The sequence below is a fragment of the Maniola jurtina genome, chromosome 14 (assembly GCF_905333055.1).
Source record: "Maniola jurtina chromosome 14, ilManJurt1.1, whole genome shotgun sequence".
NCBI lineage: Eukaryota > Metazoa > Arthropoda > Insecta > Lepidoptera > Nymphalidae > Maniola > Maniola jurtina.
Genome location: NC_060042.1, coordinates 11,532,601 through 11,554,980, shown reverse-complemented (window position 1 = coordinate 11,554,980; position 22,380 = coordinate 11,532,601). Strand labels below are relative to the sequence as shown.

Below are 22,380 nucleotides of genomic sequence, written 5' to 3'. Positions count from 1 at the left end.
TGAATAAAAAGAAACGAAGACATAATTTTGGAGCACATTATGCTCTGAAAACAAAGCTGAGCTATACTATGCTAAGACATTGGACATATAAAATCTAATATACTAAAAACAAGCAGTGATAGTATAGTGACCAAGCCCTCTGCCTCTTCTTTGGTGGGTCCTTTGATCCTGGACACGGAGTTATGTCCATTGTACTTGCATGCCTGAGAGTTCCCCATAATATCCTCAAAGGTGTATGACAGCTGCCAATCCACGCTTGGACATTTTAACTAAACAGTTCTACTACCACTTTAACTTTAATACAGCAAGTTCTTTAAATCTTGGTTGTTTGTGTACCACCGATTCATTAACAGTACAGTACACAATAAATACTATTATTTTATTTATTTGTAAAGCATTTACGCTTTCGCTTTGAGGGACTTCATCATTTTCTCCAATTTCATGGCCTTCTGCATGTCACCTTTGATCTTCAGTTTTCCCATCATGAACGCGGTTGCTGGTTTTAATTTACCTGCGGAAAATGACACGGATTTCAAAGAGAGTCTGAAACAGATTAGTTTTGTATGACTAGTATATAGTATAAGCAGTTATTCTAAAAATTAAAATACTGGTAACTATAACCCTGAATATGGCAACATTCTTAAAAAAGGCATCTTTTAAGGTGCACTACACAGGTCTGCCCACGAATTCAAATTTAATTTGGTTTTTCGCAATTTGTAAACTAATACGACAAAGTAGGCTTATGGCATTCTACAATGGCAGTATCATCTCCGCAGATTTATATAAAAATCTTTACTTGAAAATGTCCAGTTTAAGAAATTAGTCAAAATAATAAGCCACAACACTGCTGTGAGACATCGCAACGCAAAAACGATGCCGCATTGCAGTGCGATGCGTTGACGCAACGCAAAAATTTCACAAAGAAGTGCGTTGTGCGACGTCGTAGATTTTTACGACCCGACGTCGCATCGCAGTGTTGTGGTCTCAGCCTTACCGGCAAACATATCGGCGAAGTTGTTGCTGTCCATAGTGAGCACGGCGTCGGCGGGGTTCTTCGGCTCGCCCTGCCCGCACGCGCCGTCTCCATTCTTCAGGTCCAGGTGCCAGACACCTTCTTCCTTACCTGTACATTACATTACAAAGAGAATATTTTTATAATTTTTATGATAGTGTTTTTATATTCGATAGCTGCAAAGTGTCGCTACTAGATGGCATTAACAGTCGCTTCAGTACCGAGTGAACATAATATATCACTGTAAAACTACAAATCACAAAAATTAAATTGAAGTATTATATTCAAAATACAGCTTAAAATCATTAAACAAGCGATTAAAAGAGGAGGCTATAAAGATGACCGTAAATTTTGTAATACTTTACCTTTTACGTTGAACTGGAAGACAGCCTGAGTTTTCTTCACTAACTCAGGTGTAATAGTTTTGCTGATTAGGCCAAACAATTGTGGTATCTGTCCGCCGGATTCGCTCTGCAATTAAAGAACTTAATTAAATATCCAAATGAATCCTAATATATAAAAGGAAAAGGTGACTGAATGACTGATCTATCAACGCACAGCTCAAAATGATGTACACATCAGTAGAGGATTATTAAAAATTCAAGCCCTATTTTTTGAAACTTATGTACCAAGTTCACGAGGACGAAATCACGGGCATTAGCTAGCCTACAGATAAAAAATAAACTTTAAAGATTATCGTGACGTGACGTGAAGGAGTAACAAACATACATACACACACACACACACACACACACACATACAAACTTTCTCCTTTATAATATTAGTGTGATAGTGTGATTAGATCATGCCCGCGACTTCGTCCGCGTGGGCTTAGGTTTTTAAAAACCTCAAACCTCTGGGTTGCAAGCTATCTCTCAGCATTTATAATTAGTAAGGATTTATCAAAATCAGCAGTAAAAGTTTTCGTTTGTCGCTAAGCAATACACTTAATATTTAATATAAAAAATGTATGATCTATATAATGATAAGTAAAATTAATTAATTATACATTAAAAGAAAATATTATACACAAATGTAGCAGTATAATAAAAAGCATTAAAATTAGTGGTCATAGATTAAAAAATAGATTGTATTGATGTAAAATTATTCCACGTATGTTCACACCTTTTTCTCGGCTTCCTTATATTCCTCGGGCACTTCCAAAAAGAAGTCAATTAAGAGATTGTTCGCATTACCTGCGGACAAAGACGAAGGTAATGTTCATAAAAATGTTACTTTCAAAAATTTTGACAAGAATCCGCAATCTCCCTTCCCCGAGAAGTGATAATGCTTTTTGCCTGTGTGTTCATTCGTAAAGGCTGAAAAAAACCTTGTCCGTAAGCCGCTATGGGGTTATATAATTTTCTTAATTCATAAATCTCAAAAAATATAGAAAAATAAACAATAGTAGGATGAATAAAATCTAAGAATAGTAATAAATCGTCAAAGAAACATCTATGACCACTAATTTTATCCACAAAATCAGTTAAAGATTGTGCATGAAAATAAATATAATACGATAAAGATAAGATAAAGAACCAAACTAATATAATTTATATGGCATATTACCACTTTTACAATAAAGTGCAATAAAACTACAGCAACCTTTTTTAGGGGATATTTAGCCCCATAGATACTTTAATAAAAAGAATCGCTACAAGAATGCTTTTCCTAATGCAAAGTATTTATATTAGTCCTACAAAACGACCAATGAGCCCCTGTTCACACGGCATTTGCACCGCACTTGTTTCCAGGGTAAATCTTACCGAATACGTAGTAGCGCATATACATCTATACATATAAAACTACTGACCGACTGAATATCACCGCACAGCCGCTGAAATTTGAAATTTTGACAGTAGATTCCTTTTATAAGCGCTCACTAATAAAGAAGCGCTTACTCCCAAGGAAAGAAAGTATGAAAGTCTGTCATTTTTTAAGTTATTTCTATAAAAACTAGTATTTGGGCTTTCGAGTAAAAATCCCTAAGGGAGTTGGCTAACTCTCGGTTTATGCTATTTTGCTGCAACATATGCACCACTAAGCTTCATCCCGTCAAAAAACGTGCGGTGTAAACGCAAGAGTGAGCGGGGCTGACTAAAGCCAAGCACCAAAGACAAAAGAGAAATATTAGCCACGTTTTCCACAAACTACAAACCTTTTCCGCGTACCGTGCGGCCGACGTGTGGTAGCGTCGGACCGCCGCGGACGACACGGTCGCCTTGTGGTGCGCCAACGACGCCGGGTCGTCCAAGAATCCGTCCAAAAGTAGGTTATCCACGTTCTCTACGATATCAATACGGTGTATTTGACCAACTTTTTTAAATCTTTTTATTCAAATACTAGTTAGCCCTTGACAGCAATCTCACTTGGTGGTAAGTGATGATGCAGGCTAAGATAGAAGTGGGTATGACAGTTTTTTGAAGTGAATACTTTCTAAGGCTTCTTGGGCGACTTAAGGATGGTAATACTTCAAGCAGACGACACGGTAGCCTTCTGGTGCGCCAACGACGCCGGGTCGTCCAAAAATCCGTCCAAAAGTAGATTATTCACGTTCTCTACGATATCAATATGGTGTATTTGACCAACTTTTTTTATTTTTAGGGTTCCGTACTACAAAAGGAAAAACGAAACCCTTATAGGATCACTTTGTTGCCTGTCTGTCTGTCAAGAAAACCTATAAGGGTACTTCCCGTTGATCTAGAATCATGAAATTTGGCAGGTAGGTAGGTCTTATAGCACAAGTAAAGGAAAAATTCGAAAACCGTAAGTTTGTGGTTACATCACAAAAAAAAGTTTAAATGTGCATTGGGCGCTTTCGGGATGGGTAAAAACTTCAGGGTCACATCACCAACATGCTAATTTTATTTAAAGTCTATGGAAAATTAATCTTAAGAGGGCTCTCTCCGTCACTCGTTTCATACAATCGTAGTTCCAATTTCATTTGAATATTAAGCAACCAAAGTCCATGAAATTTTGCAGACATATTCTAGAAACTAATATCTATGTCTGTGGTTTTCCAGATTTCTGTTAAAATATTCGGTTTCAAAGTTACGCGGTCTTTAAAATTTACATACAAATCTTTGAACCCCTGTAATTTTAAAACTACATATTTTTAGAAAAATCTAAAACACTACAGACACAGATATTAGTTTCTAGAATATGTATGCAAAATTTCATGGACTTTGGTTGCTTAATATTCAAATGAAATTGGAACTACGATTGTATGAAACGAGTGGAAACGAGTGACGGAGAGAGCCCTGTTAACTACTGAGAAATAAAGTTTAAATTTAATTGCGACAAACCCAATAGAGACTAAGTTGGACAAGACATTTTGATAAAGTCACGCTGTTTGAATTTTAATGTTGCTATGGTCCAACATATATTCAAACATGAATCATCAACGGCACAAATAATACAGAAAGGGGATTTTTGAGAAAAAAAAAGTTTTCTTACTTGGATCACAAGCATATGGAGTCAAATCCTTAATGCCAGCTGCTTTCAGTACATCTTCGTCGATTTCAAATTTGCCTGTGTACTTCTTTGGATCTCTGGAAAAGATAATAAAACGTTAATGAAACTTGGGGGGTTACTAACCCGAAAAATTGTTATATATCATATATTTTAGCCAATGTGGCTAAATCTGTACGATATCTTCTATGAAACTTCGTATGCGTGGATTCATCCTGTAGGAGTTCTTTAATTTCCGGGAAAAATTAGCTTATGTCTTTATCGGTCTTCCGTTGTTCCATTTCGGTGTGATTGAAGGACAAACCAACACACTTTCGCATTTTTATAATATGGGTAGTGATGTCAGTGATTTTGACTCAACAGAATTAGCCACAATGGCGAGTATTATCTGCCCATTAGAGGTGATTTGGCGATAAACTTTTGTACCAGAATCCCTCTTTTCACTTTGATGGCTCTCACTGGTCATAGTCTCCATTTCTTGGGGTTGTGACCTCTTCCATGAAAAAGATAATGTGGATAAACTAGGTAAATAAATAGATGTATTACTTGCAAAGCATAACATAGGCGGCATCAGAGACTATGTCAGGTTTCCTGCTTGTAGACGTGTCCCCAGTAAGCATCTCGATAGCTGCTGTTGCGATTGCTGTAAATTCATTTTAAGTTAGATATCAAATATAAAGATAAGATAAGATCTATTTAAGATAGATCAAAATCTTTTCAAATATCATATCTTTCAAAAGAGCAACCGCCGAGTTTCTCGCTGGTTCTTCTCGGTAGGAAAGGCATTCCGAACCAGTGGTAGATGCTCTTGACGATTCAAAAGTACGATAAGTAAAGTGAAAAAATCAATACAATTTTAACAAAAAATGTGGCTCAGCCAAGTCTTACACTTTAAGAGTATGTTCATTAGACATACATATTTTTATCGTAATAGTTTTGATCAAGGAAAATGGTGATGAATAATACTGAATGTTTTGCCTCTATGAAATAAAAAAATGATATTACAACTATTCTTTCAATAACAAATCTGGCATCAACCGAAATAATCAAATAGTTATGTGTATTTGTAAAAAAAAAACCGGCCAAGTGCAAGTCAGACTCGCGCACTGAGGGTTCCGTACTCTGGTATTTTTTCCAACATTTTGCACGATAAATCAAAAACTATTATGCATAAAAATAAATAAAAATCTGTTTTAGAATGTACAGGTAAAGCCCTTTCATATGATACCCCACTTGGTATAGTCATCTTACTCTGAAAATTGAAACACATTTTAATTATTTTTTTAAAATGATGTAACCACAAATTCGCGGTTTTCAGATTTATTCCTGTATTTGTACCATAAGACCTACTTACCTGCCAAATTTCATGATTCTAGGACAACGGGAAGTACCCTATAGGTTTCTTGACAGACAGACAGACAACAAAGTGATCCTAAAAGGGTTCCGTTTTTCCTTTTGAGGTACAGAACCTTAAAAATACTAATAAAACGAAACCTACCAGTCTTAGGCCACAAGGCATTGACGCCAATATTGTATGGTTTGAACTCCTCGCTCATACCAAGTACACACATCGACATGCCATATTTTGCCATTGTGTATGCAACATGGATCGAAAACCTACAAAAAAACATTCTGTAGTAAAACTTTACAAAAATTAACTTCTTTAACTAAGTACTTAAATATTTTATTGCCCTTTATCTCTATTAACCTTGCTGGTTCTTCTCGGTAGGAAAGGCATTCCGAACCAGTGGTAGATGCTTTTGACAATTCAAAAGAACTTGTAAAAGTCTAATTGAAAAAAATATTTTGAATTTGAATGATGAACAGATAATAAATAACTCCAAACTTACCAATAAGGATTCATGTTGAGGGGCGGTGACAGATTTAGGATATGTGCATGATCACTGTTCTGTAGCAAAGGCAGACACAGTTTTGAGCTGCAAAGAATATTATATACATGATAATTATTGTAATATTGGTTTCTACATGTAACAAAATGCTAAACCACTTGGCTTCAGAGCTTTCCACCTAACCATGGCGGAAGCCTCCCTCACCAGATGTGATATGATTTAAAAAAAACTGGCCAAGTGCGAGTCAGACTCGCGCACCAAGGGTTCCATACTCGGATATTTATTCAAAATTTTGGACAATAAATCAAAAACTGCTATGCTTAAAAATCAATGAAAATCTGTGTTAGAATGTACAGTCCTTTCATATGATACCCCACTTGGTATAGCTATCTTATTTTGAAAATTGAAACACATTTTTTTTTGTGATGCACTTAACCACAAATTCACAGTTTTCGGATTTTTCCATTACTTGTGCTATAAGACCCACCTAGTACGTACCTGCCTGATTCTAGATCAACGGGAAGTACCCTATAGGTTTTCTTGACAGACACGACAGACGGATAGACAGATAGACAGACAACAAAGTGATCCTATAAGGGTTCCATTTTTCTTTTTGAGGTATGTAACCCTTAAAAAATTTAAAAATCACTTACGCCAAAAATGTCCCTCTAGTATTGATATTGTGCATGAGATCATATCGCTTCATGTCGGTGTGAGCTGTTCCAGTCAGAGAAATGGCCGAGGCATTGTTCACCAGAATATCAATACCATTGAACTGTGGAAAGGTATATTTAAAACTTAGCAAAACAAAACTCAAACTCATTTATTCAAAGTTGGTACTATTGTACTCCTTTTGATGGTCAGAATTAATATTATAAATTAGTGTGCTTTCTTTAAATCATACTGCAAGGAAAGATTGGAAACCTCAGTGTGCATGGTTTCATAGTGGTTGGTTACTTTTAATACTTAATACTTAAGTGAATGTTTGTAATGTATTACAGTTGTACCTTTCACTAAGATAAATGATAGGTTAAGTTTATTTACATACCTTCTTAACAGCCTCATCAATGGCTTTTTGGACTTGTTTCTCATCTCTTACATCTACTATGCATGGCAAGGCTTTTCCACCAAGGGCTTCAACTATAAACAATGGAATAACAATTAAAATACTCAATAACTTAAATAATCATATAAAAAAGGAATAGAAGACAATAAATAATAAACCTACAATCTATTTGTTACTATTTTATTAAAAAAATACGTCAATTAATTACTGAACAATTGTTTTTTTATTCATAAGATTTATAGTTTATGTAAACAACAGTCCCGATCAAAGGTCATTGGACTTTCGCCACGAGTTCGAAGTCCAATTAGTATTGCTTGGGCATAAAACAAATTTTCTACCGGGTATTATTGATGAAGGAATATCTTCATGGGTGTTCGTTTTGAACTTACTTTCTTCTGCGGCCGTGTAGATGGTGCCCGGGAGTTTTGGATGTGGTTCAGCGGTTTTTGCGGCCACGACCACATTAGCTCCATCCTTAGCCGCTTTTAGGGCTATTGCCTTCCCAATACCACGCGAAGCACCCGTTATAAACAGCGTACGACCCGCCAACTTCCTAACAGGGCGAGAAAATTACAATAAATGTGAAAGTGGCACACGGCACGGCCCGAAAATTTTGAATTTCGTCGCAAACTCACCCGGTATTCGCAACTAAACTCATTGTTATTGCAGTACAATGTTTTATTTGAAAAATTCAGAATTCTCGTGTGCTATAAATGCCTGATAAATTCCAATAAATTGGTTTCCAAAGTTTCCAAACTAATAACCCTGATTGATTAATTCGGGTCTTCCACTGATTTTGATTGTGATATTTTGTGAAATGTGAATGTTGTTACATACGGTCCGACAACGACAAGGCTCTTTTGGCACTTGAATGACATTGACAGGAGGGCGTAGGAACAAAGGCTGCCAGCAAAAAAAAATCTTCTCTAGTTCAGGAAATATTTTGAAAATGTTAATGTTGAAAATCGAATAAGTTCTATCTTATTTTAACTGAAAGAGAAATTGAGAAAGCCGTCTCTGTTTTCACATCGATTTTTTTATAATAAAATCCATTAATAGGCCGTGGATTTGCAACCTATCATGTTTCCCTGCTCAAATACTATATTAATCTATTGTTAAATATTATGCTGCGTCTATTATCATTATCTATAAAGTAACGTTAAATTATAATGTACATATTATATAGAATGGCTTGAATTATTATTTTAAAAAATAGTGAATTTCAGATTTTTTACTTAGCAACACCACGTATCAAAGGACGGCGGGCGGTGTAAGAACCGATTATAGCTACGCGTCAGCCACGCGCAAAAAGATCCTTGTCGCACTGCATTTGCCCCTGTTTTTTGAATTGAGAACCTCCTCCTTTTTTCGAAGTTGGTTAAAAATCACTTGTAAAGTACGTAATCGACTTCGCTTCATTTTCAGTATTACTCCGCCATAAATTGCTTTATTTCCAACCTGAACAGTAGTTAGGTAACTATGTTCTATTAACAAATATATTTTAAATCCATATACTATACTTAATAATATAAATGCGAAAGTGTGTCTGTCTGTCTGCTACGTTTTCTCGGCTTAACCGCTGAACCGATTTTAACAAAATTTGGTACAGTTAGCTTATATCCCGGGGACGGACATAGGCTATTTTTTATCCCGGAAAATCAAAGAGTTCCCACGGGATTCTTGAAGACCCGTCCGCTTAACCAATTTGTATGAAAGGTACCGAAGTAGTTTGCTTATGTCCCTGTAATTGACATAGACAACATTTTATCCCGGAAAATCAAACACTTCCCACGGGATCTTTAAAACCTAAATCCACGCTGATGAAGTCGCCTGGATCCTCTAGTATTAAATACACGTTAAATAGTTATTTGGGTAAGAAATAAAATAAAAACATGTCCAGATTTCAAATACATTTATTTTTGTGCATAATTTTATACTCCCACTTCTATAATTTCTAATGTACAACACCACGAATAAGGGTGAATTACTGATTACCTAAACAGTATTAAAATAATCTACAAATAAAACACATTTCATCAATAATTATAATAATATATACTAATCATCATAAGACATTCAGTTAGGCTTTATTGTAATAATAATAATTGCAATCCGTAAGTAAATATGGCTCGAATCGTTGATTAATTTTTCACAATAATGTTTTTTAATGTACTAACTAAATAATATTATAACAACTATATTTTGTCTATATTTGTTTCTATACAGCAAAACTACAGCAATAATTTTACTTCTCTTCTTTTTACAGTAATTATTTTAAAAAGTCATTCAAATCTGATTTAAGTTTGTTAAATTGTAGGTAGGTAGATATTTATGTAATTTGATATTTCTATAAATACTTGCCGAGTAGATATCTACTTACTTGAAACATAAATTATACAGAATACAATATTACTTTATTTACACTGTTATGTTCAAAAATATATTTTATAAAAATAAAATCATAATTCACACAGGTATAATAATATAGTATGGATTGACATTCCTCATTAAAGTATTTAAAATTATAAATATAGGTAATAAGTACTCCTAATTAATGGTATTCTGTGTATGGCTTTTTACATATCAAAATATCTAATTTTATAACTAATAAAGTGGGTATCAATTTTATTATTACATCATTTCGAAAACAAAAGATATATTTCCGAAAGTATAATATTATACAAAATACGTATTTTAATCCTCTTTCAGCATAATTATTCATAAAATCACATGAAATATTATATCTACAAACACGTAGGTATAGGTATATCGTTTCACTGAGACGGCTTGAGAAGAGAAGTAGGGTGTAGGAGAGTGACAGTTGATGTAAAAATTAAAAAAAAGATTACGACGAATTGAGAACCTCCTCCTTTTTTTGAAGTCGGTTAAAAACTGAAGAATTCAACGTGACGTCACCCGCGCCCTCCCCACGAGCCATTCCAGTCAAGCGGTACGCCAGTATTTTCAAAACATTTAGTTACTTGACACTTTTAGTGAAAATATTTTTTTACATACTTATACAAATAATTCTGATTGCCACAGAATTACTGATTACTGTTTGTTATTTAAGACCATTTTTCTGAGTATTAGAGAATGATATACCTACCATGCGTAGTGCAATAATAATTTATGAATTTTATCTATGTTTTGGCCTAAAATATCTTGCATTTCGTTGTTAACCCTGTATTCCTCACAGATATGATGATATTTTATTCTTTGAAATAATTCAGGCACATGTTTTGCGAAAAAGATTGCTTTACCAAATAAAATATGCTTACCTACCTAAATATCCATTTTTAATAGAATGCAGATTTCATGTTAAATTCATTATCATTGAAAGTAATGAAGCTCGCAACACATTTTGCCCAGAAAAGGGCATATCTTTTTTGTGAGGGTAATGAAGAGAAAATAATTATACTATTATGATGTTTTAAAAATTGTTTATGGTCATTTAAGAAGATTTTAGATTTAGATAATAGTGCGTACAGTACAATTATATGCACACACACGGTCCATCTACCTAGGTAAACGGTACTTTAGATTTCTAGAGACTACAGGTAGGTATTAAGTAGGTATAGTAGGTAAATAAAAGTAATTTAGTTGATTCAAAGATAGAGAGAGGAAAATCTATTTAGATAAACTTCTATACATAGGTACCTAATAGTTTTATATAAACTAATAACTGTGCTAAAAATATAATATAATAATACGCATTGAACGTAATTCCATACACTTTTTACAATGAGAAGCACCAAACATTCTGTAATTTCCTATATTTACTCACAACTTTCACTTAGATAATATTGAATAATACTTAATTACTTAAAGCATCAAAAATAAGAATAAATTGGCACCAAAAAATAATAAAATTATTCGTCAGCATCTAGGACTTCCAAAAACTATACTCTGAGATAATGAACCTCAATACGAAAATAAAAATAAAATTTCATTGTATTTATTATTATCTATATAGATCTATTATTTAATCTCTGGCTTAAAAATATAATGTTCTAATTTTAAATATACGCTGGTTGTTTGGCAGAATGCTGAAGAGCCGCCAGCACATCATGCTTAAGCCTGACATACAAACGGCCCTTTCTCCACGGATTTTGTAACTGGAGTGGTCTAAAGTCATCTCTTAAGCATCTTTCTCTAGCTCCTATAACTGCTACTAAGCAGAAATCTTGAAGTTTCTCTGGACCGTAAACTGGTCCAGCTTTTCCTTTTAGGACGGCAGCCATGTTGAGCTGTTTGACAACTAAGTCGATGACCTCGCGGGCTGAGGTGCGGGGAGTGACGTGTAGTTTTAGTGATGTACCCGCAGCTAGTCCTGTCTCGTACGCTGCAAATACCTGCAAAAAAGTAGATTTGTATGATTTACACCTACCTAAAAATTAATACTTCTTTATCAGGAGGGTTAGCACAAAATTTTAGATCTCAACGTTAATAGAATTTGAGTCGAAACATTTATATTAAAGTAAAGGGTCTCAAACGATTTAAAAGAAAAAGTTAAATACGTCAAAAATTGTGTTATTACGGTACATAATAATCTCAAAAGATACCTGTAAAATACCCGCTTGTTCCGTCTGTCGTTTCTCCGAAGGAAGTTTGACACCACGTTCCTCGCTGTCACTATGTCTTTCATCAGTCTTTGGAACCTTATTATTAAACTCCATGTCTTCTTGCGTTTCTAACAACGGTTGACGTTTAGCACTTTGGCCTATATTGAACAAATCTTGACCAGTATCTGTGAAGTCTACTTCTGAGGATTTCACGTTCGTCATACTCTTGGAGGCTATGACGGAGCACTGTCCTCTGTGATTCGGTTGCGGACGGATTTTCAAAGGAACTGCCGTCGTTAATGGACAGCTCTGGCTTTCTGAATCACTGGACAGACTCTGAACGGACTCCGATACGTGTCCCTTGATAGTTTTCACGCTTATCATACTCCCGGGATAAAATCCCTTGACAGTTAAAAGTGGGCTCGATGAGGTAGACACGCTAGTGTTAATACTGTGGGGACGAGGTTTGGGTTCAATATTTTCGTTTTGGATCACTAATGTGTCCTCACTTCGCGATGGTGGAAGGCGACTGCAACTGCTGTTAATGCTAATGTGAGATCCAGTAGATTTGATGTCAAACTGTGAGTTGCTACTCATAAAGTTATTGCTCATTACACTCGATTGGGTATATTGGGAATCGGCGCTGCCTTTTCTGGCAAACTTTGGATCGGATGGTAGATATTGATATGCGCTTAAATTTAACGTCGATACTGATGTCTGACGCGGAGCCAAACTGAGTTGTTGCTCGGATTTGCTGAATTCTGGATGCAAATTCGTATGGTTTCCATTACCGGCTGGTCCGGGCCAGGATCCTCTGCCCGGAGATGTTTTTGTGATTTTTCCTTCACGTGGGGGAATTTGGAGTAAATCTATTTTCAAATTGGCGTCTTTCTCACAGTTTTCGCTATCAGTTCGATCGACGCATTTGGACGGCGTTTTGTCTAATACATATTTGAGCAATATCCCTGAACTCGGGCCGGACTTATCTTTGTCTCTCGCGAAGACTATCAAATCCATCAACCAGCGTTCCGCTTTCCACACCAAGTTCAAATTGTTTTGAAGATCTTCTAGTTTTGTGAGCCTCTCTTTGGCAGTTTGTAATTCCGTGCACGAGAATGCTTCCCTTTGAGAATGGGCTGCTAGAGCGACGTCTAATTCTAACACACAACTTAACTTGGAGTATTTATTCAAAATGTTGGTATGGTACGTTTGGAGGTGGATCATTTCGAAAGCTTGAATGGGGAGGCTGAGGAGATCGCCTTTTTGGAGCAGGATTTCTTTTTGTCCCGGCACGGAACAGGCTTGTTCTGCAGGTGGACAGACCATGATGAAACTGACGTCATTGTTCAACTCTATAACTTCGAGATCGTATATTCGGTGGGTGACCACACTTTCATCAGGGATCTCCATGTCTCTGAAGAGTCTTCGTGAAGCTGAGGCGATCTGTTCGAGGAATATCTCTTGAGATTCTGAAGGTTTCTCGTTCATGCCAATTGGTACGAGATTGTTAATCGATTGTGCTTCTTCTGTTTTACCAGATTGAGATTTTAGGTACTCCCATTCTTCTCTGCAACACAAGAAAAAAGTAGGTGAGTACAAAATATATTTATTTATAGGTGTATTGTAATTTTGTTTTTAACTTTCTATCCCATTATTCTGATGACCTCCCTGGTGCAGTGGACGCACTTATAAGTGGGAGGTCCCGGATTTGATTCCTGGCAAGGGCAATTTGGGAATTTATATTTTCTAAATTGTCTCTGGTCTGGTCTAGTAGGAGGCTTCGGCCGTGGATAGCCAGCCTGCCACCGTGCCATCAAGTGATTAAGCGTTCCGATACGATGCCTTGTAGAAACCGATCAAGAGTATCATCATCATCATCGCATGCCTTCTTCGAAACGAAGTTTGACGATCATCATCCGAAAAGCTAAAGCGGTTTAATGAAACTGCCATACCCATTCCATTTAAGCCCGCTTCCGTCTAAGACTACGTAATAGCTAACCATCAGATAAGATCGCAGTTAAGGGCTAACTTGTATTAAAAAAAAAAAAACTTTTTTTACTTACGCTGAAACATGTGGATTGTCTCTAATGCGAGTGTGTGGAGGGACGTTGGGCGTCCGCGCGGGCGCTACTATTCTCACAACCTCTACCGACGACTGCAGTTTTAGGTAACCTAGATATAGCCCTCGTGGTAATTGGTGTCGGGAAACCTGGAAAGAAATGAAACAATTTTTAAATTACTTCTGATTCTCCGTCATTGCCTAAATGTTAAACCCAAAACGAGAGGGGGTTTTTTAATTTTTTTTCGGGAGCCTCACTACCTTGTATTTTCTAAATTATTTCCGCCTCAGGGATTTCATTAATGAGGACTACTTTCACTATTCTCAAGATTTGCTCTCCATTCTCTCCTCATTTTGGTTAAAATTAAAAAAAAAACTCAAAATCAAAATATTTTGAAGTAGTTTTTATATTCAAAGATAAATACTTTTGAATCGTGGAATGCTACCATTGGTTCGGAATGCCTTTCATACCGAGAATTATCTAGGAATACTATTCAGAACACAAAATACCCAAAAATTACAAGGTGCAGGAGATGTAGACCTCTGTAGATGTAGGGATTGTAGGTTTACATCTCCTGAGGATGCTCTGGTGTCGAGGCGAAACGTGCGTCGAGTGGTTTTGAAATTTGTGTGGTGCAGCGTGGTTTTGGTGCATATTGCTTGCTTGGTGGCTTGCATCATGCATGTTTATCAGTGGGAGGGCGGGCGGTGCATATCGCATGCTGCATGATGCACCATACAGATTTGTCTAGTATAGCGGATTATAGCAAATTAAGGATTTGGTATATCATGGACTTCCGCAAAGTAACGGCTGCTTCTATACATTTAAAAAAAAAAGAATATTAGTCATTTTAATCATGACTAACATTCCCCTTTCCCCTCCAACTAAGCGTAAAGCTTGTGCTAGGAGTGGGGGTGCGACGACAGTGCAACGGGGAGGAACCGCCGACCTTTCGGATTTCAGTCCGTTCCTATAACCATTGAGCTATTGAGGATATTTATAGCAGGACTTAAACCCTCACCTGATGGTAAGCAATCTGTTCATGCACAGACGCCATGAGCAGTTCCCCCATAGTGTTGTCCTCACTCAGCACTCTCCGCCGGAGCTTGGACACCGGCACCCAGCGCGAGTTCAGCGCCGACACTGATTTGGGCGACTTGATCATGTTCACACAGGACAGCACTACTGTGCCGTGTGCGTCTCGAAGGGGTTTGTGGTATAGTTGGCCTGTGGAAAATTAATAAGGAACCTAGAAATCAGACGCTCAACTTGAGTGAAAATATGAAATTTTATTAAGTAAGCTGATGCCCGCAGCTTCGCCCGCGTGGATTGGTCAGATCCCCTGCAGCATCAGGATTGAGGAGTTGGACTCCAAATTTTTTATGAAACAATGTCGCAAAGTTCCTCTATCGATTAAAAAAGAAATGACGCAAATCGGTTCAGAAATCTCGGAGATTTCGGTGTACATAGGTAGAAAAACACAACTCCCTTTTTGAAAGTCGGTTAAAAAAGTAGCCTATTTTACGCCCTGGTCAATCCTCTACTTGCCTGTGAAAGTCCCGTCAAAATCGGTTCAGCCGTTCCAAAGATTAGCCTTTTCAAACAGACAGACAGACAGACAAAAATTTTAAAAACGTGTGATTCAGTTATGGTATCGTTCAAATAACCATATGAGCTTAATATGAGGAAGTTATTTCGAAATTACAGACAGACACTCCAATTTTATTTATTAGTATAGATTAATAGTTTCGGAATAGAGAACGGAACTCCTCAACGGGTAACAGCAAATCGATCGCGATTAGTTATAATAACTTAGTAAAAAGTAGACTCATAACCTATATAGACTCGTAATATTATAAATGCGAAAGTGTGTTTGTTTGTTTGTTTGTCCTTCCTTCACGCCCTAACTAAGCAACTAATCGAGTTGATTTTTGGCACAAAGATAGTTGAAAGGGCGGAGAGTAACATAGGCTACTTTTAATCCCGGAAAATCAGTCTTCCCACGGGATTTTCAAAAACCTATATCCAAGCGAACGAAGTCGCATCAACTAGTCAGTTAGTAATTCATAATTCAATAACGTTATAATGACGATAAACTCACGCTAATGCACTTTTTCACTAAGTTTACATGGAAAAAGGGTTGCTTGTTGACGTATAAAATTAAAGTGAGAATAAAATCTCACCTAAATCCTGTATACAGAGTGCGGATTGCATCTGCGCCGCCGCAGTTAAAAGCTTCAGCCTAAAATGTATGGATGAAGGTGTATGCTTCTCCATATCCGACCTAAGCCCTTTGACTTCGTCCCATGAACATGATACCTGGATAAGGGAAAGAAAGAAGAATGTTAAGATGCTTGTAGAAGAGAATTAATAGCAAGTGAATCAAAAACTACTAGACAGAATTTTTACGGATGCTAGAAGAATGCAAAAAAGGAACAATGAATAAATAATTCAAGCAGAAATGTCATGCCCACTTTAAATAATTTGTCTTCCAAATAACTTTTACTGTGTTCTGCAAAGTTCTAAAGATAGGTTCTTCTAAATCCGAAACAGATTTTACAATAAAACTGTTAACTAATCCAATATAATAATATTGTAGGTACCAAAAAAGGTATGCCCGCACGGCATGGTACCAGAAACATTGATAGTAATAACCCTAATTCAGAAAATCAACTGTTTTTTTTAAAAAAGATCAAACGAGCAGGCGGATCACCTAACACACCTGATGTTGAGTGATTACCGTCGGCCAAGAACATTCGCAGCACCAGAGAGAACTTAAAACAGGTAGGTTACCTCTGTAGTAAAATTTTTGTGAGTACAATCGAGAAAATCAAGTAAGTACTTAATTCAAAGAGTAATACCTTCATGAGCCAGTGGAAGTCAGTGTAGATACAGGCGGGGTACGTCTCGTCCACCTCGATGACCGGCAGGAACTCCTCGCTGGTGACCAGCACTTTGTCCTCGTGGTAGATGATACACGCTAGATACACGCCCCTGGGTTGGAAACATTAATGATTGTGAGCAATTTAAGCGCTCGTGAGTTAAGTAAATCAATATCAATAGCAAGACAATTTCAGTAAAGTTGTCAAACTTAACTTTATAGTAGCCGTAGTTAAGCCGATGCCTGCGTGGATTTAGGTTTTTCGAAACTCCGTGGGATCTCTTCACTTTCCGGGAAAAAGTAGCCTATGTGCTAATCCAGGATATTATCTATCTCCATTCCAAATTTCAGCCAAATCCGTCCAGTAGTTTTTGCGTGAAGGAATAACAAACATACACACACACATACAAACTTTCGGCTTTATAATATTAGTGTGATATTAGTGTGATGCCTATAGTCTATTCAGTCAGTCTATTTTGCTTTATTTTTACTGTGTTTGTTAAATAAATGTTTTCCTATTCTAAAAATGAAATAGAATTCTATTTTATCTTACGGTTATTGTAATAAAATACTAATACCCTCCTAGAAGACCTCCCTGGCACAGTTGTAAGCGCTGTGGTCTTATTAGTGGGAAGCCCAGGGTTCGATTCCCGGCAAAAGTTTAGAATTTCATAAGTTCTAAATCTCTGGTCTTGTGGAAGGCTTCGGCCGTAGCTAGTTACCACCCTACTGGCAAAGCCGTGCGTTAGGTAGCGACTCTAAAGCTGCCACTGCCCCTCCGGGCTCCCCAAGTGGATGCTGAAGGAAGGAGTTGACTTAACTCCTGAGATTCTTCTTGAACTTGCTAGCGGCTGTGACTGATGGTGGCAGTTTTCTTCCTCGGCAGTCGCGAAGGATTTGCGATAGTAAGGCTAAAGCTGATGGAGGGAGGAAGGAGTTGACTTATCTCCCGAGATTCTTCTGGAACTTACTAGCGGCTGTGAACAGTTGTCTGACGGTGGCAGTAAGGCTAAAAGATGAAGGAGGAAGGAAGGGAGGTGTTGACTTAGGTACCTCCTCAGATTCTTCTAGAACTTGCTAGCGGCTGTGAACAGTTGTCTGATGGTGGCAGTCTTCTTCCTTGGCAGTCGTGAAGGATTTGCGGGATAGTAAGGCTAAAAGCTGAAGGAGGGGGAAGGCGTTGACTTATCTCCTGAGATTCTTCTGGAACTTACTAGCGGCTGTCAACAGTTTGTCTGACGGTGGCAGTAAGGCTGAAAGATGAAGGAGGAAAGAAGGGAGGTGTTGACTTAGGTACCTCCTCAGATTCTTCTGGAACTTGCTAGCGGCTGTGAACAGTTGTCTGATGGTGGCAGTCTTCTTCCTCGGCAGTCGCGGAGGCTGCGCGGGCGGTCGTTGCCTCGCGCTGGCCGCGGCGTTGGCTAACGCCTCTAACGCTGCCACTGCCCCTCCGGGCTCACCACGCGTGGTTCTTGAGGTTACGTCATGCCAACCTTAGAATCAAACTTAAAACTTTAATTTTTGTTCAGTATACAAGTAGTTAAAACGAATGAATGAAAAATGATGGAAAGTATTTTAATTGGCCGTTGTTTGCTAATTGCCCAAACCTTGATGTGTGGACTATATCGAAACTATAACCGTGTGGGTTAAATTCTTTTTAGGTTAGTCGTTAGAGCTTCGGTATTAAGTATTCAGGCATTATTTATTAAAACACATATACTTCGACATTGTGCTAAGATCTACCACGTTATCTTCAGCATGGATATGCTGATGGTAGCTTGTGTGATGATAATAAATATTCTTTCCTTGTGTTGCTATCCTTGATTTGTGGTGGTTGCGACAAATTATTCTTAGACGCATTTTTATGGAACCGTAATACTTACTGCTCGGCACAACACTCCTAGGTACAGAAACGGTAAAAGGTCCCCAGCCCTTCACATTGCCAGCAGAAGCTCTGAAGAAATACCTCCTTCCCCGCGTCAGCCCCGCCACCAGGACACGGGTACAATTAGATCCTGAAGCAGTGACTTCCCTGCAGCCACACACGTTTGAAAAGTCTGCGCGTGATGACCACTCCACTGAAAGAGAAATCAAGAGATCATAAGGGAAAAACGGAACCCTTTTAGGATCATTTTGTTGTCTGTCTGTCGGTCTGTTTTCTGTCCGTCTACGGTGTGTGTCAAGAAAACCTATAGGGTCATGTTACCTAGAGTCATGAAATTTGGTGGATAGGTAGATTTTATAGCCCAAGTGAAGGAAAAATCCGAAAACCGTGAATTTGTGGTTATATCACAAAAAAAAATTAAATGTGTTTCAATTTTCAAATTACGATAATTATATCAAGTGGAGTATCATATGAAAGGGCATTCTAAAAAAGATTTTTATTTATTTTTATGCATAATAGTTTTTGATTTATCGTGCAAAATGTCGGAATAAATACCCGATTCTCCGATATCGGATCTCTCGGTGCGCGAGCCTGACTCGCACTTGGCCGGTTTTTAAACATAGAAATACATAATTTACTACACAACAATACTATATTTTCCTAGTTATATTTGAAGAATAGAAAGAGAATTTGTTACGAGATGAGATCGAGAGCAAAGGCTTTACGAAATAAGGAAAGGGAATAAAACAAATTCAATTATCATCAACGCGACCCTTGGATCTCGATTGTTTAACCAGAGCAATCAATTAAATGTAATTACGCTATCTAATAAGACCCTATTAGGCTACTCCTAATTTTGTTATTGCTATCCAAAAATGCAGGACCCTCTTACCTTTATACTTAGTAACGATAGGTGGGTCTCGTAGAGCTGGTTGTGTGGTGCGTGGATCCTTCAGGCGTACGGTTACGGAGTGCGCACCACATACTTCAAGGTCTGGTGATGATAATATGGTTGGCACTCGGGCTTGCTGCCAACCTTGGACTAGGCGTCTGAAAAATTATATCATTAAATTAATAAAGTGTAATAAAACCGGAATTAGTAAGAGCGATTTCGCACCGCATCCGATCTGAATCCGTGAAAATACGTTCCGAAGTAGTCATAGAACTATTTGTATGGAGCTTACGCACTAGCTCCGACTTCCGTCATCCGAGTTCTCTCCGTTATCCGTGAGAATATCTCGTATGTGCCTCGGATTAAAATCGGGCGTTTGACGTAGATATTATACCAAAAAGATGACCACTGAATAGCTTGGATTTGGATCAGAGATCGGATTAGTGCATAAGCAATATCCGAGTTCGGTCCGAGTCTTTCATATCCGTATTTTCACGGACTCGGATAGGATGAGTGCGGAACCTCTCTAAGAAAGAACGAGAACCGGATCAGAAACCGACCATGTAGGAGTTATTAGTGCCATATTTTATTATGAAAACTGATACAAGTGTGTATTAAAAAAACAGTAGATATTAGTCACTGATGTTAGTGATAAGAATTGTACTTTAATACTCTTATATCTATTTGAAAAATTTGGACTGATCATGAATAATGCCATAGCACCGTATATTTTTTGGTTATACCCAAAGTAAACGTAGACTTTTATACGTTAAGAAAACCTAACTCACTTTAGTGTTCGGGCTCTTCTTTCCCAATGTTGTGTCTGTTTGTCTTTCTCGGAGCCCGTACCTCCAGCACATCCCATAGTGCCCGCCTGGCCACCAGCAGCTGACCTAAAATATACAAAAGTTTTAGGTATCTACATTTGCAAAAAAAGTTGCCTCTGGTGAGATTTTTCAATGCAGGAAGATCAACATCTAAGTACTTTTAAAGAATCGAATTGCGTATTGGAAATTTATGGTAATGTGTCCGTAGATCTAGTCCATAGACTATAGTTGTTCTTGAGAAAATTGAAGATATTGGAGCTCGCAGTGGATCAAATTATGATCACCAATGAAATACAATTTTGAGTGTACGATGAAGATAATCGTCAGGGAAGCGTGGAAACGGATTGTCGGGCGAGCCACAATCCAGGAGCTCGATTTCGTAATACCTGCATCAATCATTATTGCAATCGCAATTAATGTTGTTATTGGCTAAAATGCTATTCTTGTTGCAATAATGCATTGTAGCCAATAGCGTCAACCAATCAGAGGTGATTGCGATCATGACATTGTAGCTGTTATTCTACTACAATCGAGCTCCAGATGATGACCACGACCTGTCAGAAAAGAAGCGCCTAAGAGAATAGCTAACGTACCTGCAAACATCTTCCCGACAAGCTCTTTCAGGTATGTACCCAGTAACTTCATGCAACCGTGACTCTGCTTCCCGCGACAGCCTTCTTAGATGTGAGCCTAGAGCTTCCGGTGTTTTGACTAAAAAAGAAAAATAAAATTGGTCACCAAATGTCTTTATGATAGCTATGATCATGATGTACTCGTTCGGGAATACCATAACAAAATTACGTACAAAATGTTACTGACGCGAATTTCGTGTGATTCAGTCTTAAATCTTTAATGTTTGATCTAGATAAGATCAACAGCTATCTTTGAGATCGAAAATAAGATTCGGGGAAAGCCTATGATAATAGCGATAAAGAATGATCGTTTTCTGAACGTGTGATGGATGACAAGAGTTATGGTTTTTCTAATCTTGCTGTTAAAATGAATCATAGCAAAAAGAAAAGAAATTCAATCACCTAATCTGAAAGGACTTTTATCTTTATTCAACGAATAAATAATTCTAATCCTAATCTCTTTGCCTATAATCAGGCATGATACTTTTTAAAAGTCTGAATGTCTTGAAAAAGACATCACCTAATGCCATGGTATTTTTTTCTGTAATTTCCAGATCATTGCCGCCATGGCTCAAACATGCCGATTACTTATTGTAAAACCATCTTCCACGTATACTTATGGTATTCCATCAAACCACGATTAGCAGTTATGCAAGAGACAGATAAACAGTACAATAAAGTGTGGTAGGTACTTTAAATGTTCTGGTATTGGTAGCACATTGAGGTTGAAATCTATAGAGAGCACTTTGACTTTGCTTAGATTTAAGTTTCAGTTAAAACGAGACAGATTTATGCCAGCGGTACAACGCTATCTCGTTTTAACAATGTCTTAAGTCTGAGCAATTTCTAAGTGGGATCTATAGATCAGATTCTATAATATTCTATTACATCTATACGGGAATAGATATTGATTTTAGATAACTATCAGATCACGTAACTGAAATTAAGACGAGTCACGCCTCCGATAATGAACCCGATAGATAATATTTCTATCAGAAGATTGATCGACCCAGTTTCATTGTGGCCACGTGATTTGATATGATTGAAATATTGGAATCTAGATTATCTTTGGATGAAATAATTGTTTTTAAGCTAATTTCGTTTATATTTTAGATAATAGGTAGGTAGGTTCAGCTACATGTCATGATTCAATTGATAATTTTGACTTGGTGATATTTCTACTCAGACGACTCATGCAACTAGTGTGAAGTGTAGTGCAGGTTACAGTAACTAGAAAAGAGC

At 37.3% G+C, this 22,380-nt stretch overlaps 2 protein-coding genes across 10 annotated transcripts in view; both read right to left on the bottom strand.

Moving 5' to 3' along the window:
• Positions 1-302: 302 nt before the first annotated feature.
• LOC123872040 (hydroxysteroid dehydrogenase-like protein 2) lies at positions 303-8,258 on the bottom strand. 2 transcript variants are annotated; one of them, XM_045916167.1, is made up of 12 exons: positions 8,035-8,258; positions 7,789-7,952; positions 7,382-7,473; positions 6,987-7,108; positions 6,334-6,420; positions 5,982-6,100; positions 5,030-5,126; positions 4,469-4,563; positions 3,171-3,298; positions 1,378-1,483; positions 995-1,123; positions 303-511 (listed from the first exon to the last, which is right to left on the bottom strand). In XM_045916167.1, exons 1-12 carry the CDS (start codon positions 8,055-8,057, stop codon positions 399-401), a joined length of 1,275 nt encoding a protein of 424 aa, XP_045772123.1. In that variant the 5' UTR covers positions 8,058-8,258; the 3' UTR covers positions 303-398. The 2 variants fall into 2 exon arrangements, with proteins under 2 accessions (XP_045772123.1, XP_045772124.1); XM_045916168.1 differs by lacking the exon at positions 3,171-3,298 and adding an exon at positions 2,138-2,208.
• A 1,038-nt stretch (positions 8,259-9,296) lies between these two features.
• Positions 9,297-22,380, bottom strand: part of LOC123872037 (ankyrin repeat and fibronectin type-III domain-containing protein 1) — a 217,487-nt gene continuing 204,403 nt past the window's right edge. For all 8 annotated transcript variants that reach the window (XM_045916157.1, XM_045916160.1, XM_045916162.1 and 5 more), the window contains 11 exons: positions 21,100-21,217; positions 20,468-20,572; positions 19,680-19,837; positions 18,786-18,980; positions 18,200-18,395; positions 16,883-17,015; positions 16,205-16,340; positions 15,043-15,248; positions 14,025-14,170; positions 11,962-13,528; positions 9,297-11,751 (listed from right to left, as the gene is read on the bottom strand). In XM_045916157.1, the coding sequence (XP_045772113.1) occupies positions 11,416-11,751; positions 11,962-13,528; positions 14,025-14,170; positions 15,043-15,248; positions 16,205-16,340; positions 16,883-17,015; positions 18,200-18,395; positions 18,786-18,980; positions 19,680-19,837; positions 20,468-20,572; positions 21,100-21,217 (3,296 nt within the window). In that variant the 3' untranslated portion in view covers positions 9,297-11,415. The remainder of the gene's footprint in view (positions 11,752-11,961; positions 13,529-14,024; positions 14,171-15,042; positions 15,249-16,204; positions 16,341-16,882; positions 17,016-18,199; positions 18,396-18,785; positions 18,981-19,679; positions 19,838-20,467; positions 20,573-21,099; positions 21,218-22,380) is intronic.